At 43.5% G+C, this 21,459-nt stretch overlaps 1 protein-coding gene across 2 annotated transcripts in view; it reads left to right on the forward strand.

Moving 5' to 3' along the window:
• Positions 1-21,459, forward strand: part of LOC138261759 (sodium channel protein type 5 subunit alpha-like) — a 957,661-nt gene that overhangs the window by 474,872 nt on the left and 461,330 nt on the right. For both annotated transcript variants that reach the window (XM_069211083.1, XM_069211084.1), the window contains one exon: positions 4,398-4,536. In XM_069211083.1, the coding sequence (XP_069067184.1) occupies positions 4,398-4,536 (139 nt within the window). The remainder of the gene's footprint in view (positions 1-4,397; positions 4,537-21,459) is intronic.

The following is a 21,459-nucleotide window of genomic DNA, read 5'->3' on the forward strand; positions in this document are numbered from 1 at the left end:
ATGTTATATATACATATATTGCCTTCCTATCTTATTGGTAGTCTTAGTATTTTTAGCATGTGACTCCTTAATAATGGCCCAGCTGCAAATCCTGGCCAGTGTGTGATGTTGGATTTCTAATTCTTTCTTTGAATGATGCACATTGCATTATCGGACTCTGTGCAGTGGCTTAACTACACCTTGGCTCTCATTCTTTGTTTGCTGATATCTCCCAGCCTGAATTGATCGGGTCCACACACATTGGACACGATTATTCAACGCCACTGAAAGAACTGTAAAGCTGCAAGGGCTGCAGGTGGCTACTGAGCCTGACCATGCCCACCGTTATCCATTAGCATGGGGGGAGCAGAAGAAGGCCTCTTCAGCTGAAGGAGAAATGACTTTCCTGCCTGCTGCCCATCCTCCTTCCATCCCTCCCCTGGAAAAGAAACCCACCTGCCTTTTTACTACCAGCCCCAATCAAGTGGTAATTGGATTAGTATTTGAGCCTATTTCCCAGGAATGAGAGAAAACATGTGGGGTTGTACTTGGTATTCCCAGTGCCAGGTATTATTCCTCATTCACAGGAAGATATCACCAAGTACCATAAATTCTGATTTTGGTATCTCCCCACGCAGGCAACAGGGAACTCCTAATAGTGCCCTTCGAATGGTGTGGCTCCTGAATATCAAGTCCACAATATTGTGGGACACCAATATAATGGATAAAATGAACCTGTAGGAGGCACATGGGAGGTAATGGGGGAACGGGAATGTGAAGGAACCACTGAAGACTATACTAATAACGATTGGGCTATACAAGCGCCACTGACTCCCTATTGGAAACAATGGGGTACTGTCATGAATCCCTGGTTAGTCGAACTGTCAAGATTGCAATATGGTGTATGTTATGTTTGAAACCCTGTCGGTCTAATAAAAAGAAGTTAAAAAAATAATATGATAGAAAAAAATTTGAGGGGCAAAATATGGAAAGGTATGTATAGATTCTATATACCTAAGTCCATGTCTGTGTACCTCAATAATATACATATATTGTCAAGCTACACAGATGTGGATTTAAGAATGGTAAATCTGTACTTCCTTCTCCGCATTTACTTTTCGCTACTTTGTCCCGTAATATTTTGTCGATGATATTAGTGGGCCACAATATTCTTGTACTCAGTATTTAAAAGTACAATCCCTCAGAATCCCTCCGGCGTGTCAGGTTGTCTCTGTGTCCTCTGACTTTCATTTGCAACTAGCATAGACCACCATCAAAGCATGAACACTTGTAACACTCGTGCTTAATGACACACACATAGATCCAAGAAACATGTTATTCAAATGGGAGATAGAATATTACCTTCACGTCAATCAATAATCTTGCCTAAAAACAACCAAGGGCTCCTATCTAAGCACGTGCAGGGCAGCATCCTGTTTTGATACTGAACGGAATTGCTTCTGTCATTGTTCCGTACGAGGAGGTAGGGTCGTCATTCCTCTTGTGTTTGAGGGAGTCTCTGGGGTATATTTCCCTCCCCCCAGCATGTGTGGGTTTGTGCTGAACTGGCATGCATTCTTCTTTCTCCAAGAGCCAATGCTGATGGGAAATGTTATGCACCCATTGCAACAATTACATCGCAAAGAGGCAGTAAGATGTATCCCTGTGCTGCCTAATGAGCACATGGCTTTGCTACAGTCCTCATTTCACCACAGAATAGAATATCCGAACGCACAGCCAGTTTAGTCTAAAACCTCATTAAGAGGAAACACCTGCTCTATACCAAGCCATCTGGCAACATTATATCTTCCATTTCTTTTCATATCTAAAATACAATAAATTATACGAAATGTTACTTTTTGTCAAGGGGCTACTTTTGACGCCAGACAATGCTCCCCTAGCCCCATTCTCCATATGAATCTCATCAGCTGAAATCCCTAGACAATTAATTAAAAGTCATACCTTCGTGCAACCATGTGGTTTGCTTGTAAAGGCTTCTCTTTGAGACCGTCAGACCGCTTGATGCTGTCGAGCACACCCTTTGTTACAGATCGCTGGAGAACCTGTCTCAGATCAATGATCCTGCAAACTTTACACACAGCCTAATGGGAAGGTTTCACTGCCACATAAGGGGCACAGCAGCTACCTTATCTTGGATGCTTTCTTCTAAACCAACTTACACCGAGAAAGTGAATTTCATGGGTGTAGCTATCAATGGAGCTGCAGGTGCACTAGGGCCCAGAGGCCTGAGGAGGCCACTGAATCCTGATTATTTTTGTATTAAATTAGCCAAACAGCAATCAGGAAGCCTATTTCCTGTTGGAATGCGACTTCGAGGAAATCTGCACAATCCTCCTGCCAAGAATAGGATCCTTGCATGCATAGGTGGTAGAATGAGATGTAATACGTCATTTACGGCTAACACACCAACTAGTAAATGTTTTTACGTCACTGAGGCCTATAGAAATTCTTGATTCTTTGCATCATGTTTAAGACCATGAGCATCATTGGCCGACACTCCTCTGTTCCATTTTTAATGGCGTCACACCTTTCATTTGCACCTTTAAGCTGAGCCTTCGCTGCATTACCGGCCCACAGTGAATTTCAAAAGCTTCATTTTACAAGCTGGTTTGCTTTGCTTTAGTCTGCAAAATATAAACACATACTTGGGGATTCCACTGTGCCCTGCAGTTGTAGGATCAGTGAAGATTTGAATGTTACTGCTTGCTCTCTAGAGCACTGTCCCCTCACTTTCCAAAACAGCAGTGTATGTTCTTGCCTCAAAAATATGTACAATGTTACAGTAACCCCTGTCCTAAATCAAGCACTAGAAAACTCAGTAATTATAGATCACTATCTGGACCCCAATGACTTGAACAATTTTCCCCATTTTTCCAACTACTTGTGCCTAGTAAAATTTTGAGATCCCCACCACACCCTTCTGACAAACTGCCTCTTGGAAGACTGTCACTTCTGTTTCTCCTTCAACACAACTCAACAACTGTGATCCTGGCTATCGTGGGTCAGTGTCTCTTGATCCACAGTACAGGTCTTCCCATTTTCTACCTTCTGTCCGCATTCAGATCTATTGACTTACCATCCAGTTTTGCACACTAAAAGACAGAATGGGTCTGTTTTGGTAAGAACTGGCCTAGGCTAACACAATCATACTAAGAGGATTCATCTTGTGGCCATAGGCACACACCCACGCACCTGTGGATCCCCTCTTGAACTTCTTCTTTCTCCCCTCATATTGAGCATTTACATGTTTCTTCTCAGAACCCTCTAGAGGGAACAATGCTGTTACGTTGATTGTATGTCAGAATATGTGGACTTTAATATTATCTTACAAGAATATCATAGCCAAAATTTCATCTATCAAAAGATTATTATGTATTTATAGGTAGGAATGGATTTACTATTCTTAACTCGTCTTCTGTTTATCTTGAAAATATATTTATGATATCCTTGACATTATGATTAGAACACATATTCAGTGACACCAAACACCCATGTATTGCTGTCCCTCTATTGTTTCACACTCCCTTACATTAGGGATCAGAATGATACCTCACCATTAGCAGCACAAAACTACAGCATACATGTACTTTCTGTTGTGCCCTCCTCAGCCCAGTAGCATGCACAACACACCACACACACAGAGCTTGTCGTAAGCATCTTTAATCCTCAACATCCAGCATGTAACTAACTCTCAATATCCCAATAACCATTAAGACCACCCCCTGACACCTCCCAGATTGATTGTGTTATTTCCTGCATACATCTGCCCCCAGTCACGGGGTACTAACACCTACAGTTCTAAGACACTACACTTTCCAGCTATCCATTTTTCTTATGAAGGATAAATGCCCTGATTTAGAACTTATTCAGTAAGTACAGTGGAAGTGCTTGTTCCTGCATTCCCATATTCTCTACAAATCAGCATCACCACAATGCTCAAAATATGGGGCACAATTTACAGTTCAAGTGTGCCTGGGGACACAAATTTGTAGTACCAAGTTTTAAGATATCATTATTCAAACTACAAAAAAACAGGGGTGGATTTCGCCCACCACTTTTTCTTGATTTGCTTGATGTATTGCAAAGAACAAAACTGGAGAAAGATGGCAATGTGGTGCTGTTTCTTGAGAAATATTCTTCATAATTCATATTGCTAAACGATGCAGTGTTATAGAACGTAATGTAATGTAACATAGCATAATCTCCCGCAGTATCTCTTGTGTTCGATAGCCTATGCTTGTGGATCTGATGTAGAATCCCACACAATATCGAATAAATCTTTGTACTCAAAATGGTGGAAACATGTTGTTCAGCTCTCCATTATTAAACACGCCAGTACGTTTTCAACAACTAATAAACTTATGCTTTCCTTTTTTTTTTAAAACAACAACATGAAGACTGCTGCCTCAGACAATGACAGCACCAGCAGAAAGCAATGGCTAATGCCTCGCCTATCCGTGGATTACTTTGACGGAGAAGCATTCCAGAGGCCCAGAGCAGTCAGTGCATGTAGCGTCCTCACCAACGCCATGGAAGGTAAGTTCTTTTTGGTCGTGTTTTGTGATTCCTTTGTTTGAGAATTTACTGGGAAAATGTAATTTGGTGATATCAGAAGCTCTTTGCTCTTGGGCCAGGACAGGTCTGTGTAGCATCCGCTGTGGTGTCAACAGGAAACGACAATGAACAACCACAGTAAATAGCCCATTTAACATGGGAATTCGTGATCGACCTGAAACAGCAAGAATATATCCCGAAAGACATGGCAGCTGTCCAAGATATTATTTCTTGCATTCTAAATTACTAAAAGGCGCAAAATATACTGACCCATACAAAAAGAGTGCATAAGTTCAAATATGGAGCATCCTAAAATAGCAACAGAATCAATAAACATCCATTAGCTATGAAATTGAAACAAGCACAGCTCTTGTCAAAGGGTTGTCCTGTCCTGAACCTTTGGCCTACAGACTATTAGGACAGAGGTCGTGCACTGCTCCTCCAGTGTCACTCCTGTCCATCTGATGGTACCTTCCTGTGCGGCACTTGTCATCTTCAGAACCCCTGCCATTGTGGACACTTTTCATTTCTTATGCGATTCCAATAGTTAAAATGTTTTCTGTAGAGAAATGCGGAGTTGTGAATATGAGTGCATTTTTTCAAACTTTTGTAAGATTTGTGAATTGTGAAGCTTAGTCGAAAGGCAGCTTCATCAACCCTTTTCAGCAGTGGGGGAGTGTTTCTTACTGCTGCAAGAACCAGCAAGGAGATACTGACCATTCAACAGCAGTTACCTGTCACAGCCCCCTGAATGTCTACTACCCCAACTGTTGACCCTCCCTGCCCAGGGCCCTTTGAGCAACAGTTCCAGAGCTCTATACAATGCTGTAGCCCCTGGCATGTCACCATACACCACCCCACACAACACCACCCTTCATCTTCTCTTGTACAAAGGATCCCACCTTTCATCTCTAAAGTTCCCATGGTTTAGCCTCCTTCATGTAGGGGCCTTGAGTAAGCACATTCTTGAACAATTTCAGAATAGTGAAAAACTCAGTGGCGTAGTCGAAATGTTTTTGTTAGTTGTTTCACTCGTATTAATTTTTTATGGATCAACTCTGGAAACCTGGAAAAATAACAGATATATCCATCTTCATCCAAACTGCCAGCGAAAAACAGGCATTGAAAACGCAACTCAGCTCTCCCCAAGTCCAACCCACCCCCAATACTCACAGGAAAAAGACTTACACTTTATGCAGTTCAGTAGTGTTTCTTTTGCAGAAGCAGATTTGCTGTTTCCTCCATCTGCAGTAAGGTAAGTTTTTTCAATTATTTTCTAATCAGATAATTTTCTCTAGGCCTGGGATTCAAGTCGTTTAGGCCAGTATACACATCTTCAAACACTAAGGGCAAGTTAGTTCTTTAAGTTCCATGGATAGAGAGGTTATCCCAGAAATCCCCTTCATTGTGCTTAAGGGCAAGGGACTGTTAACTTCTCCATGGTCTATAGATCCCATATCTGGTACAGCCAGGTTTTATGCTCCAGGATTGTGTTGGTACCCCAAAGGAAAAATATTATCTATTATGTCGCACACTGTGTGAGAGCTATCCGTCTGCTCTTTAGTCATCGTACTGGGGATGTTTGTCTACTAGGATAGCCAAGTGTGATGTATGATGAAAAATGTCATCTAGGACTCTGCCACCAGTGAGTTAGCCTGGGGCAGTTCCACAAGAGGTGAAGTAATTACCATGTACTGCTGCATCCTCTTCTCTACACTTCTGTTCTTTTGGCGTACCAGTTATTTACTCGGGCATGAGTGAAACACCAGTATGAGCCAAGCTTCATCATGGTTTCCCTGCCCAGAGAGCAGCCACCATGGTAAGAGTTCGGTAGACCAGGCCGTCCTATTCTTTGTCTGTGAGAGTGCAGCCCTACTTATCTGTCCTCCCACCCCAACTGGCCTGCTGACTTTGCTATTGGATGGCCAGCGTCAGCAGGTTGTATATCTTAGGAGAAATTAATTTTCAACAGACATTTAGATATTGAAGCTACTCTAGCATAAAACAGAGAAGAGGATCTCAAGACATGTGTTGCACCCCTTTAATGCGCTTGTACTGCACAAGACCATTTTCCTACCTAAAGGAGCTGTGAGAAGGGCAAACGGAAACAAGTTTAATTACAGCTCGGGCACCTTGTCAAACGTAAGGGTTTCCTATCTCAATACCTGCTAAAAGCAAGTGTACCTTTGAAATGACTGTTTGATATCCCAGAAGGTGCCAGACCTGCAAGAAGCTGATGTTCTTCCTTCTCGATCAAAAGAAAATATAAACAAATCAAATGCTTTGACAGAAGTGGAAAATCATTTTGAAAACAGGAATTTTCATTGGACAAACCCAGAGCATGCAGATGCACATTTCCTCCTCAGATCTTTATGAGTACTCTTTTTTGTTGATTACGAATTGTGTCTTCAGCTCCAGTGATATATAACTCCTCCTTCATTGGCATGAATAAGGTGCACCAAACCTTTGCTCAGAATTTGTTGTTATGAGCAGTAGTCTGTAGGCCGATTTAGAAGGAGTGAGACTTTCTGCAGGATAGCTCACTAACGCTGCTCTCTGCAGTAATACCTATGTGTAAATTTCCACTTTTACCCGAGTTCAATACAAATCATTTTCCTGATTTCAAAAAGATGAACAGCGGAGTCAGGCATGTCTAACGTGATTGAACTGGACTCTGTTGCAACAAGCCTTTAGAGGCGTGAGTGGTTTAAGGATCATTCCCATTTCACTGTTGGATAACATGATTTCTGTAACATTTGGTGAATTACTCCTTTTGTAGGCCACTTAATTTGATTCCTAAACAATGTTTTCCCCCTCCAACCTAGTGTGGCCTGGTGATTCAGTAATGACTCAGAGCTTTTGATACATTCTGGGAATTGCAGTCTTGGTGCACTTCAATTGGGAACGCCTAGTAGTGTAATATGTGGTTTCGAAGCTGGTAAGCGTACTCCAAGCTCATTCTCTTCAGTTTTTTCTTTTTTATGTTTTTACCAGTGTTTATTCTGGTTTTTATTGTTTTCTTCTCTGCTCTAAATCTGGAACTTCCATTTGGTATTAGATTAACTTCACCTTTTTACCATGATTTATGAAGTTTTTAGTCATATACTTTGGCCTCTGGCCACTGCACAAGAACAGAGGCCATGCTGTTTGGGATCTATTCACAGAGTGTGGCCTTCGATCCATCCTTGCCTCATTCCTCTTGCTTCCAGAATAAACTGCACATGGCCTTTGACTATGCCCAGCGTGCTCTGGGTACCAGGTATTGTTCTTTACAAAGGCTTGTGCCAAGTCCATTTGCGTTCAGTGCTATTTATTTTAATTAATGTATTTCCCATGAGCTTTGCATATCAAAGAAGGTGTCTTCTCTGCTTTAAGGAATCCGGAGGATCTCTACAGATCTGTGAAATCCGTGGTACCCCATTTGGATTAGTGAATCTTGCAACTCAAATTGTATCTGATCTTTTTGATCGTTCTTCACCCCTTCCCCCATTGGACTGGGGGTTCTCCACAGGCTTCTAACCCCCCTGAATTATTTTATTCAACAAGAGATCCAGAAATGTCTGTGGACTGAATGTATGTCGGAACAACGCATGCTGGAACAATGCATGCCTGAACAACGAGGTCGGAACAACGACCGCATTGTTACCACTAATGCCTTTACCACGAATGCCTTAACAACGATTTTTCGTTGTAAAGGCATTCCTGGTAAAGGCATTAGTTATAGGCATGTATGGTTGCAGCATGCATCCCCCTTGACCCCCCACCCCTACCCCTAAAAATTATTGTGACCCCCATCCCCTCCCCTAAACCACGCCAACCCCCCACCCTTGCCCCAAAAACTACCCCAACCCCCACCTCACCCCTAAAACTGCCCGAGCCCCCACCCCGCCCCTAAAACCTAAACCACAACAACCCCCACCCCACTCCTAAAATTACCCGACCCCCAACCCACCCCTAAAACCTAAAACCACCCCAACCCCCACCCTTAAAACCTAAAACCCCCAACCCCCCACCCTGCTTCTAAAATTACCCCAACCCACCCCTAAAACCTAAAACCACCCCAATTCCCACCCCTAAAACAACACCAACCCCCATCCCATCCCTAAAACCTAAACTACCCAACCCCCACCCGTAAAACCTAAACCACCCCATCACCCTGCCCCTAAAACTACCCCAAGCCCCCCACCCGCCCCTAAAACCTAAACCCCCTCCAACCCCCCACCCTGCCCCTAAAATTACCTGACCCCCAACCCACCCCTAAAGCCTAAAACCACCCCAACCCCGCCCCTAAACCAACCCCAGCCCCCACCCCATCCCTAAAACCTAAACTACCCCAACCCCCACCACTAAAACCTAAAACCACCACAATACTCCTTCCTCTAAAACTACCCCCAGCCCCCACCCCAAAAAAAACTAAACCCCCAACCCTCCAACCTGCCCCTAAAATTACCCGACCCCCAACCTACCCCTAAAACCTAAAACCACCCCAACCCCCACCCCTAAAATTACTGCAACCCCTCACCCAGCCCCTAAAACCTAAAACCACCCCAACCCCCACCCATAAAACTTAAACCACCCCAATCCCCCACCCCACCCCTAAAAACCTAAACCACCCCGATCCCCCAACCCCAAATACTAAAAATACCCGACCCCGCCACTAAAACTAAAAGTACCCCTCCCCCAAACCTAAACCGCCCTACCCCCACCCCTAAAACAAAAAATACCTCAACCCCCCACCCTGCCCCTAAAACTAAAAATACCCCTCCAGTCCCTCCCCTGCCCCTAAACCTAAACCGCCTGACGCCCCCTAAAACCGCCTGACGCCCCCTAAAACTAAAAATACCTCGACCCCCCACCCCACCCCTAAAACTAAAAATACCCCGACACCCCCTTTCCCCACCCATAAACCTACACCGCCCCTAAAACAAAAAATAACCCGACCCCCTCCCCTAAACCACCCTGACCCCCCAAAACTAAAAATACCCACCCCCCACCCTGCCCCTAAAACTAAAACCCCAACCCCCCACCCCTGGCCCAAAAACTTAAAATACCCCGACCCCCCAGCCCCTAAAACAGTCCCACTTACCTGACTCATCGCATCGTCCTCCTCAGCCGACTCCCTTCTTCTGGGCGTGGCTCAGCACATGCATGCTTAAGGCACAAAACAATGAAGTAGTGGTTAACGAAAACGTTCAGCTTTCTTTGTCCTCTACTTCGTTGTTACGGAGTCGTGGTTCAGGGCGTTTCCCCTGTGGACTGCTTGCATCACTTAATATCAGTTCAACAACTCTTATCTGTCAGGGCTAACCATTTCAATCGCTTTGATTTGACATCTGCAGATACTGAAATGACCAATGGGAAAACATACTTTGTTGTCTAATCAGATTAATTTGTTTCTGTATCTGCAAGTAATCTGTGAGTTAACTGTTCAAATATTAAAAAGGTTAACATTTCAAAACCCGATTGATCCTTTTTTGGAAAAGCTCATATGCTGAAAATGAATGAATTAATGTATATGAAGCAAAAATCGCTCTATTTAAATAAAGTCAAATACAATGAGATAAAATAAATGTGTATCATCACACCACATTTGGTGTCATTCTGTTCAGCATTTTGTTTCTGTAGCAGAGAGCACAATCTCCTATGTGACTCAAAATAGGGAAATCTTTTTCATCACCATTTGTCTTCCCATGATGTATCTGTACGAAGGTTAGAAAGACCAATCAGATCCGGATGAGTCTTGTATCTACCACATTTGAGGAAGAATCATGAAACAGCACATGAGTTCTTTGAAAATGAAAGAATCCATTATTCCCCAATTTAAGTCTCACCTCAACACTTCTCCTATTAGTCGATATCACCAAATCTGCATGCATGCAGGATTGCATACAACACATAATGAAGTTAAAGTCAAAATCGTTCACTTTCCTTTGTCTCATTCCAAGACCTTTCTAAATGTATAATTCAGATTGAAAATTGAGCAGACTGCAAATGAAGACTGCATACTCAATGAAAATAGCAACATTGTTTAAACGTGTACACCCCAAATAAAGGCCATTGAACCGCCAGCCTACTCTTCCAAAATGTTTAAGATTCCTAATATCACTACTGTTGCATTTTCCTATATCCCAATGCGCTAATACATTGCATGGTTTGCTACTTTTTCGCAGTATATAGCATTGACTTAATTTAGCCTTCAGTCAAAGAACTAAAGTAACCAGAGCCATTACTGAATGTTGAATGTTCTTTCCATCATTGTACCTAAGTATTAGATTTAGGCTCTCATTATGGGATATCAAGAGTGGCAATTCTGAAGGTTTTTTGTAGAATCACCCCTTGGAATGGTTACAAGTTTTATTGTGTGCGGAATTGCGCATATTCATATCACTTGCACATCTGCTCACACTTTCCACCTGCCAATAGCAGGTGAATATTTCAACAGAAATTCTATAGAGTTCTTTAAAACCATGTGGAAAATGCCTTGATAATCTGAGAAATCATGTATTATTACCATTTCTGGCCTGAAACGTTGAAGAGCCGGTAAATGGGGTGGTAATATAAGTCAGTAATGGTAATAATGTGCTCAATTTTACCTCCCCATCTTATCGGCTAACTAGTAATAGAGTCCTGAGTCAATTAGTTCTATTAGCAGATCTTGACTCCTTATTATTCGACTTTTCTGCTGTGATACACTTGGTTCATTGAGTCTTCATTTCAACTGAATAAACTAAGCAATGTACCATACAATTAGTTCCTTTTGTCAGCTCAGCATTTCTTTCAGAAAAGCTGTTAAAAACTCTCATTGCTGCAAGCAAAATGTTCCTGTAGGCCAGAAGTCTTAAGTCAAAAGAATAGGTATAAAACTTCACCAGTATAAAGTAAGAATAACTGTTCTATTGTTTTTGTGTCACGGACTCCCAAAGAAACATAATTCCCCACACTGCTGTTAACTCATATATATATATATATATATATATATATATATATATATATATATATATATATATATATATATATATATATATTATTTTTTTTATTTTTTTCACAGGAAAAAAACAAAGGTTAGAGGGACTTTATAGTTTGGCTCACATTTCATGCGTACAAAACCATAGAAATTCAGCAGTTATCGTTATAGTTACCTCAAGTAACTATAACTTGTGCCCTAAGGTAACTATACCTCGTGCCCCCGCCTTGCACAGTTTTTTTTTTTTTTTTTTACTGCAAATATTACATTGATATTATCAAGCATGTTGTTAAAGATGTCATGGGTGCCATAATTTGTGGGGTACTTAGCAGTGCATGGCGAGGGCACGGGTTATAGTTACCTTAGGGCATTAGTTATAGCTACATGAGTGTGATTGGGCGCGTAAGTGTCTGAGTGGGAGAAATTGATTGAAGGAGACGAAGAAAGTGAGAAGGAAATAAAAATTTCTTTTTTAGGCTTTAATATTTCATATAGTTAAAATGAGGTACTTGTATTCAATTTAAAATAAAATAAAAATATTTATTATTAAAATATGTTTTATTTAAAAAAAACAAAAACAATAAATAATAAAGAAAGGAAATGAGTCCAGCTGGACTCGAACCCCCAAAGCTCAGTGTGATAGTCTGCAGCCTTCACACCCAGCTATGGGGACTGTGTTTTTTTTTTTTTTTTAATTAACCCCTTTAGGGGCTTTCTGGGACAGCGGGGGAGCCCTCAAGGGTCCTTCATGGTCCCTAGTTATATATATATATATATATATATATATATATATATATATATAGGTTTTTTTTTAATGCCCTTTACGCGCTACGTGACACTGCAGGGGAAGCTGCAGGGCCATTGCTTCAGCAAGCATTGAACTGCTTTGACAGTAGCTCTGTGCTTGCTGAAACATTTCATCTCTGTCCCCTGCAAGTGTGCAGGGGACAGAGATGAAAACACTGCTATTTGATAGAGGGAACTGCTTTAAAGGTCCCATTGTCAAACAGTAGAGTGTTTGCTGGGGCTTGCCTGCAGTTGCAGACCTGCAGCCAAGTCACTTCAAACAGCTATGTCCCGGGGGTTGGCACCCTGGGACATAGCAGGAGCTCTAGGGGGTGGCAGTCCCCAGGGCCATCAGTAACTCCACAAGGTGGGGTCACGCAGCCCCCCTCTAACATAAAGAATGGCCCGGGGTGGAGGTCCGAAACGGACCCCCTTCAAAATGGTTTCTGTTTGCCCCAGGGGGTGGTGGTACCTGGAAAATGGGGGCCACGGGCCCTCCTGCATATATCTATATAGGGACCCCGTTTTGTTTGAAAGATTTGCCCCGGGGTGGTGGACCCCGGAGTGTGGGGTAGCTGTGCAGCCCCCTGGCTCAAAATTCAGTGTAGCCCCGGGGGTGGTGGTCCCGGAGGCTAATTCTTTTTTTAAATATTTGCCTAGGGGTGGTGGTCCCTAGTGTGCGGGGGAGCTACAGGCTCCCCCACATATCATTTCTTATACGCCCATCAGCTCCCTCTCTGTGACAGCAATGCTGGCTCCCACAGGAGATGGGGAGCCTGCAGGGACTGTGGGGGTCTTCAGGCTCCCCCCACAGTCCCCAGTATTATGACTATGTGCCCTGGGGGCACCGAGGTCACATGGACATGCACAGGGGGATTGGGTCCCCGGGGCTGAGATTAGCCTGGAGAGGGGGGCAGCGAGCCCCCCTACCTCCCAAAAAAATTATTAAGCCACACCCCAGAGAATGGGGTCCCCTGGGCCAAGATTACATAATACATCACATCACATAATACTTCACTCATGACATCTTTGACAACATCAGTGATAACATCAGTGTAACATTTGCAGTAAAATTATTTAGAAGAAAACTGCATGACAGGGGCGTGAGTTGTAGTTATCTTAGGGCACGAGTTACAGTTACTTGAGATAACCGAAATATTGAAATATTAATAAGTGCCACTCTGCCCACTATTGTTAAGGGAAGTAAAGGCCATCTGTCCAACAAGACCTTTATCTTCTTCAACATCTCTGCATAATTTAAACGCAAAAGATCAGCATGGTTTTTTGTTACAAAGATCCCCAGGTAGTCAATTTTTTTTAGCTGGCCTGCTGCTGCAAACCTTGGGGGGGTTGACTAACTGAAAAATTGAATAAAAGCAATTCAGTTTTAGTTCAATTAATTTTATAACCCTCAATCTGTTCAAACCATGCAAACTCCTTAAAAGTCTATATAATGGTCTGCTTCTCTGAGCTAAGATAGAGGATAATGGGGGTCATTCTGACCCTGGCGGTCCAACGACCGCGGGAGCACCGCCAACAGGCTGGCGGTGCTCCCATGGGCATTCTGACCGCGGCGGTACAGCCGCGGTCAGATACGGGAAACCGGCGTCCCGCTGCCCAAGGGAATCCTCCATGGCGGCGCTGCAAGCAGCGCCGCCATGGGGATTCCGACCCCCTTACCGCCAGCCTGGTTCTGGCGGTAACGGGTGTCGTGGGGCCCCTGGCATGGGCACTGCAGGGGCCCCCTAACAGGGCCCCACCAAGATTTTCAGTGTCTGCCAAGCAGACACTGAAAATCGCGATGGGTGCAACTGCACCCGTCGCACCCCTTCCACTCCGCCGGCTCCATTCTATACAAAAAGATGAATAAAATTGGAAACACAGGGCACCCCTGCCTCATACCCTAGTTTATATTTACCACCCGCCAAATTGGTATTGACATAAATATGGGCTTGCACACCTTGATAAAGATTCTGCAACATTGTGCTGAACCCAACAGGAAAAATGCCAGAACTCCCCTAGCCATAGAACAATGCGCCCCAATTTATCAGGTCAAATGCTTTGTCTGCATTAACCATAATTACTGCAGCATTAATCTGATTGATAGAAAAATAATCCAGAGCCTATCATAGAAACCCAGTATTCACCAACGTAAACTGACCCGCCACAAACCCCCCTGATCATGTTGTATTAGTGCCTGAGCTGCCAGGGTTATGCACCTCACCCAAACTTTCATTAGCAACTTATGGTCCGAGTTCAAAAGACTAATTGGACGGTAGGAATTGACACCTTTAGGACACTTATCTTTCTTTAAAAAACTGACAGATGTGGATTCCTTAAAAGTCGGAGGGACTTCCCCCATCTCTAATTTAATCAAACAGCTCAGTTGAAAAGGGCATAAGCTCACTGGCAAATAACTTAAAAAACTCCTCCGTGAATCCATCGTTACCACAAGCCTTCCCATCTAAAAGTTTATGAGTGTAAAGCATGTATACCATAATACTACAAAAGTTAAAATAGTATAATTTATTTACTACTAATGAGTGATACTATTTCTAACATATATTATGTGAGTGGCTGTGTGACTGTGTGTATCCGTGGGTGAGTAGGTGTCTGAATGCCTCTATGGGTGTGTGAGTGGGTGTGTGAGTACCTGTATGGGTGAATAAATAGTAGGTATGCGATTAGCTGTGTGGTTAAGTGAATGGCCGTATGAATGACTATATTGGTGATTGGGTGTGTCAGTGGCTGTATGAGAGAGTTAGTGGCTGTATGACTTGCCATATGGGTGGGTGAGTGAGTGTGTGAGTGACTGAATGCGTGAGTGAGTGGGTGTCTGAATGGTTGTATAAGTAAAAGACTGGCTGTGTAAGTGGCTGTGTGGGTGAGTGAGTGGCTGTTTGAGTAGCTGTTTGGTTAAGTGATTTGGTGTGTGAGTGGCTGTATTTTAGAGTAAGTGTCTGTGAGAATGGATGTATGGGTGAGTGAGCAGGTGTGTGAGTGCTTGTATGGACGTGTGACTAGGTATGTAAGTGGTTGTGTGAGTGTGTTACTGAGTGAGTGCTTGTATGGGTGAGTGAGTGGCTGTGTTGAGAGGTTGTATGGGTGAGTGAGTGGGTCCTCGGTGATGTCACTGACCATGTCATGATTGATGTAATATGTGAGACTATAAGCAGTGCACTGCAGAGCCGTAAGTTATAGTTAGCTCAGGTAACTATCACTGATGAATTTCATTGGTTTTGTACAAGTGAAATGTGAGCCTAACTATAATGTCCTTGTAACCTTTGTTTTTGTCATGAATTTTTCAGGCTTTTTATTCTGTTTCCTAACTATAACATCCCTGTAACTTTTGTTTTTTCAGTGAATTTCAAAGTTTTTTTTAATGTTGTTTCCTAACTACAACGTCCCTGTAACCTCTGGTTTTTTAAGTGAATTTCTATCGTTTTTTAAATTTTATTTCTTAACTGTAACCCCTAACCTTTGACAGTGAGTGTGTGATTGAGTGCATAAGTGTCTCAGTAGGTCTGTGAGTGGGTGGAAAAGTGTCTGAGTGGGTCTGTCAGTGGTTGTGTGGGTGTCTGAGTAGGTCTGTCAGTGGGTGCGTGAGTCTCTGAGTGGGTCTGTTAATAGGTGGATGAGTGTCTAAGTGGGTCTGTGAGTCAGTGTGTGATGTCTGAGGGGGTCTGTGAGTGGGTGCATGAATATGTGAGTGGGTCTGTGAGTGGGTGCATGAATGTGTGAGTAGGTCTGTGAGTGTGTACTTGAATCTCTGAGTGTGTATGTGACTGACTGCATGAGTTTCTGGGTGGGTCTGTGAGTGAGTGCATGACTCTCTGAGTGGGTGTGTGAGTCTGAGTGGGTCTGTAAGTGGGTGCATGAATGTTTGAGAGGGTCTGTGAGTGGGTGCATGAGTGCCTAAGTGGGTCACTGAGTGGGTCTGTGAGTGGGTGTGTGAGTCTCTGAGTGGGTCTGTGATTGAGTGCATGAGACTCGGTGGGACTGTGAGTCAGTGCATGAGTGTCTAATTGGGTCTGTCAGTTGGTGTGTGAGTATCTGAGTAGGTCTGTCAGTGGTAACTTGAATCTCTGAGTGTATATGTGACTGAGTGCATGAGATTCTGAGTGGGTTTGTGAGTGAGTGCATGAGTCTCTCAGTGGGTGTGTGAGTCTGAGTGGGTCTGCGGGTGGGTACATGAATGTCTGAAAGGGTCTGTGAGTGGTAGCATGAGTGCCTAAGTGGGTCTATGAGTGGGTGCATGAGTGTCTGAGAGGGTCTTTGAGTGAGTACATGAGTCACTGAGTGGGTGATTGGATGCATGAGTTTCTGAGTGAGCGTCTAAGTGAGTCTGTGTGTGTTTGTGTCTGTGTGGGCATGTCAGTAGTTGCATGAGTGACACAGAAAACAAAAGAACCGCACAAGCCCATTTATCCAACAAAAGTCCACAGTTTTGCCCAGAATGTGTACCCAACTGAAGTATATTCTACTGGTTAGTTAAAAGTGCTACCTCGTTGGGTAAATGTCCAGTGTGAATTCTATTCTACACTACAGCTGCATAATGGACCCAGAGGAAATGTCTCCAGTGACCTTGTGTGCATTTGGCAATGTGATTGTTCTTCATGCTCTTTCTTCAGAATTCTATGATAACATGAGTCCTCCTATAGAGAGGCCAACAAGACTACAAAGAAGTCAATCTCCAGCAAATTTCCTCTTAGCTATATGGTGTAAGTGCTTCTTTGTTTTGTGGAGATGTCCTCATCTTCCTCAGTATCATGAAAGTGTCACTAAAATCGGCATGAAACGCACTGGGGGCTTCTTGGTTAGCTGTGCATCAACCTGGAAAAAGGCAATAAGACATATGCATATTACTAAGGTGGGCAGGAAAGCCTGCCCAATTATTAGAAGGAGAGGGGCCCCATCCCCTGGGGCCCACCACAATTCACTGGGGGAAAGGAACCATCCCTCTGGACCCAGCCATGTGTCCCTGGGTGTGCTGGTCCCAGCCAGGTTACCCAGTGTGCTATAGGACCATAGGGGGAACCTAAAGGCCCCCGTGGTCCCAGTTGGCTCCCCACCTCCTGCGGGAGCTGGCATTGCTTTTGCACACAGGGAGCAGTTAAACATGCAGCTTCTTGTGTGCAAGAGCAATAGTTTCATCTCTTTCCATGCCTGCATGTCTGCAAGCAGGGAGAGGGATGAAACCTCTGCCTACAGCAGGTGGAAGCACTTTGACAGCTCCCACCCGCTGGAACTGGATTGTTTGCTTTCGCTTGGTGGGATCTGTCAAAGCTCCTGCCAAACTAAAGTAAACAGGTATGTCCTCGGCGTGGGCACCCCAGGACATAGCAGGAACTGGCTCTTGGGGGTGGAGGTCCCCAGGGTCATATACGACTCTAGAAGGGGGGCCGCACTTCCCTGCTCCTTCTATGTGCACGGCCATCTCAGGGAGGTGGTGGTCCTCGGGCTGAGAAGGGCCTGGGAGGGGGGCCGTGAGGCAGCCCCGGGGAGGTGGTGGCCCCCAGGGTGTGGGGGGTCTGCATGGCCCTCCCCACTCCCTATTTAAGTTAGCTCTTGGTAGATGGTGTTTCCCGGGGCTCATGGGGGATCTGACGGCCTCCTCTAGGCAATTTATTTATAGCCCCGGGGAGGTGGTAGTGCCCGGGGATCAGGGGGGCCCAGGCAGCCTCCCTAAGCATTTTCTTTGTATCCCTTAGAGGTGGTCGTCCCCAGGGCTAATGGGGTGTCCATGCAGCCCCATCATATTTTTTTAAATTTGTAGTCCCAGGGAAGTGGGGTCCTTGCGGCCCAGGGGCCGATGCGGCACCCTGCTCAGTATTAAAATTAGTCCAGGGGAGGTGGTTGTCCCTGGGGCAGTTTTAAGCCATTGAAGGGGAGCCCCGTGCCCCCCTCCATTTTTATTAAATCCTGTATGTCCACAGGACCTGGCCCACCCAGGCACTACAACTAAAACAAGCAATTGTTTTTTTTATTTTTTTGCTGCAAATTTGTGGCAAATTTTTTTAAAACAGCAAATGCTTTTTTGCCCTGATGGGGTCCCTCTTGGAACCTTAAACCAAGGCTTGGGGGTCAGGGTAGGAAGTCCCAAAACAGCTGTCAACACTTCCTAGTCAAAGTGTTGGCAGCCAATCAGAGCTCTGAATTCCCCGGCTTGAGCTTGTTATTCTATGCAAAGTCGTTGCGGAGGAACCGCGGCCCTAGATATACAAATTTGTATTTCCTTAAATGTTTCAACAACTACTGAATGGATTTACATCAAATAAAAAAAGCACTATCTGGGGAACGGAATCTAGCTTTCTGCCAAATTTGGTGTAATTCCATCCAGTGGTTTGGGCTGTAGTTGTGTCCAAAACTCCTTTGGGAATTAAGATAGGAAATGCACTTTTTTTTACCCCCCCGCCTCCCTTTTTCCTCGATCCCCACTTGACGGATCACCCCGAAACTTTCCATGCACAACATGAATTACCGTCACACTTTTTTGAAAAATTCTGTGAAGACGATCCATTAAATGGCGCCAAAGATGTAGGCAATTCAAAAAACTATCTTCCTACTGGCAACTGCCAGTAGGTATTCATATATATATATATATATATATATATATATATATATATATATATATATATATATATATATATATATTATTTTCTGTGCTTAACAAATTACACTTTTTTTTTATGAATGACAACCTGTAATGACAACTTACAGAAGGAAACCATCTACCCTCTGTGCCTTTGTTTTTACTATCACCAGAATTGCTTGACTGCATTATATCAGCACGTTTCCTTACTCCTAATCTACATAGTATTGTGCTCGGGCTCTGATGTATTTTTAAATCGGGAGATGTACCCCATTGCTGACTGTGAAGATTATTTTTTTTCCGTGTCCCAGACAGTATTTTTAATGCACCATTCACTGTTAATATTTTGCTTTTGGAACCTAAGTGCCTGATTACATTCAGCTCTACTCATTATATCCTATGCATGTTATACCCATGAAGTAAAGCGCTTTCCCACGGGTTTATAGGAACACACAATAAGCAATTCTGAGTGGCCGAAGCGTTTTCACGTTTAGATGCCTAAGGCAAGATTGCTCATAGACCAATAAATTGCCTGTCAGCGATTTCTTTAAAAACAGGCATTTCCAATGCAGTGGGTCTCGCATTTGCTTGAGTTAGAGCTATTAGCGTTGTAAATTCCTAAGCAGACTTTTCTTGCCGCATAAACTAAAAATGAAAAGTAATACAGTTTCACATAAGGAAGTTGATTCAAAGTGCCACGGCATCAGCGTGAAGGAGCGCACAAAAGGAAAAAGAAGTTTGCTCACAGTCAAACGTATTGGCAAAAGTGCAGTTAGCCATGTAACAGGGGCAATGTCCAAGGCGGTAACTAAACCGCTCCAAGGAGGGACAACCGTAAAGTATTTATCAACAAAAATAAAGGATTTTTGAAGGGCAAGCCCATGAACGAGCGATAGTGATGGACGTGCAGTGGGCTTTGTTATAACCCAAGATACACACCAACAAATCGGAAAAGCAGCGCTTGCGCGCTGCTATGCTCAACCTAAAAAGTCAAACGAGGCCAGCTAGCTCTGGAGCATCTTTGCTCATTAAATTCCAGCAAAGGTGGACTTCTCCACTGGGATGATACTCAGTTCCAAACAGAATTATTTTTACTGGCAAAATGCATATGCCATCACCATGTGTTTTGTTCCTAAAACCCTACTTTTTAGTTTTTTACATGCACGTGCCTAGATGGGGAATGTATTATGTTATATTGTGAACCTATGTGTAGGGCTTTCCACCATTAGTTAGGTGCTATTTTCATACTTTTATAGGATTTCCTTCATTCAGATAAGTATGGTAAATTGATTGTTTTTGGTTGTGTTTCGGTAGTAGGTAATTTGTTAACTGCCTAGTTTACCAATGCTCCTTGAACTTTTAAATGAAAGTGAAATGAGATTGATCCCGATAAAGATCTTAGGAATGTGCTATGTGTATGCATTGGTTTGCAATAGGACTAATTTTGTTTTAAGTTGAGCTGGGTGGTCGGTTGTACATTGCTTGGCTTGTTGTAGAGAGGCATCACAGTAAATGCACCCAAAATTAGCTGTCAGCGTCCTGGGGTGTGTACTTTGATCCTTTCATATCATTCCTTAGTTGTCCCTTTTACACATCGGTTCGATTTGCTTTAGTGAGCCCTTCTGCTGGGTATAACAAAATGATTAATTTATTTATCATGCTGTTGTTTGCGTGCCTTCATGAAGTCATATTTTTAAAAGCATTTCATGCATCCAGTGGAGGTAGTCGACTGAGTCCTTTGCTGCCAGACATGCCACTAAATAGCTGACCAAATAGATTTGCTGAAACGCTAAGCAAAGGTCTCAAGTCGTGACAATGCTGATGCAATGTGTCTGAAAATATCAACGATTAGTCCACTGGAAAGCTGTTGAAGGTAGCAATTGGAACTGATCGCTAGTTTAGTCCAACTTGATACTCTTACCATCTTCTTAGCAGTAGATTTCTTAAGCTCATTGGATCGATTTTACTTTTCTCAAAATTGTCCTTGTGAGTCAAGCATTCTTTTCCAACAAAAAGTAAGCATAAAGTATGAACTGGGTGCCACTACCGCTGTGTAACAAATTTAAAGGAATACGTTTGCAATCAGAAAATGGAAATATTGATAGATTCTGCAAAATAAGCGGTTTTGTGCCATGCTTTCAAATGTGTTGTGGGATAAGTTCCTTTTCTCCAGTGACAACTCCAATATTTAATTTCCACGTCAGCATGTCCTCTCAGAGGCCCCGTGCCTCTTCCAGTCTTCCAAATCTGTTTGCTAATCAACACAGGTCTCGCGGGCTTACATGAATGATGCAAAAAAACGATATTTGCACAGTAAACTGCCAAAGCCTACGCATGCCCAGGCAAGCAGTGCGGCAGCCTGGGAAGCCAGTCGCAAAATTAGTTTACTTTAAGAGTGACCCCAATCAGAAAGATGCCAGAGTCTCATGCAGGATGTCACAATAACCGGTGCGCACAAGCACCATGATCAGTGGTGGGCCAGGCTCTGAGTTCCTGTGTTTCGCCACAATCTGATTATTCACTAGGCTACTGTTCTATTATCTATAAAGAGGGTTTTTCATAA

The sequence above is a fragment of the Pleurodeles waltl genome, chromosome 10, assembly GCF_031143425.1.
Source record: "Pleurodeles waltl isolate 20211129_DDA chromosome 10, aPleWal1.hap1.20221129, whole genome shotgun sequence".
Classification (NCBI taxonomy): domain Eukaryota; kingdom Metazoa; phylum Chordata; class Amphibia; order Caudata; family Salamandridae; genus Pleurodeles; species Pleurodeles waltl.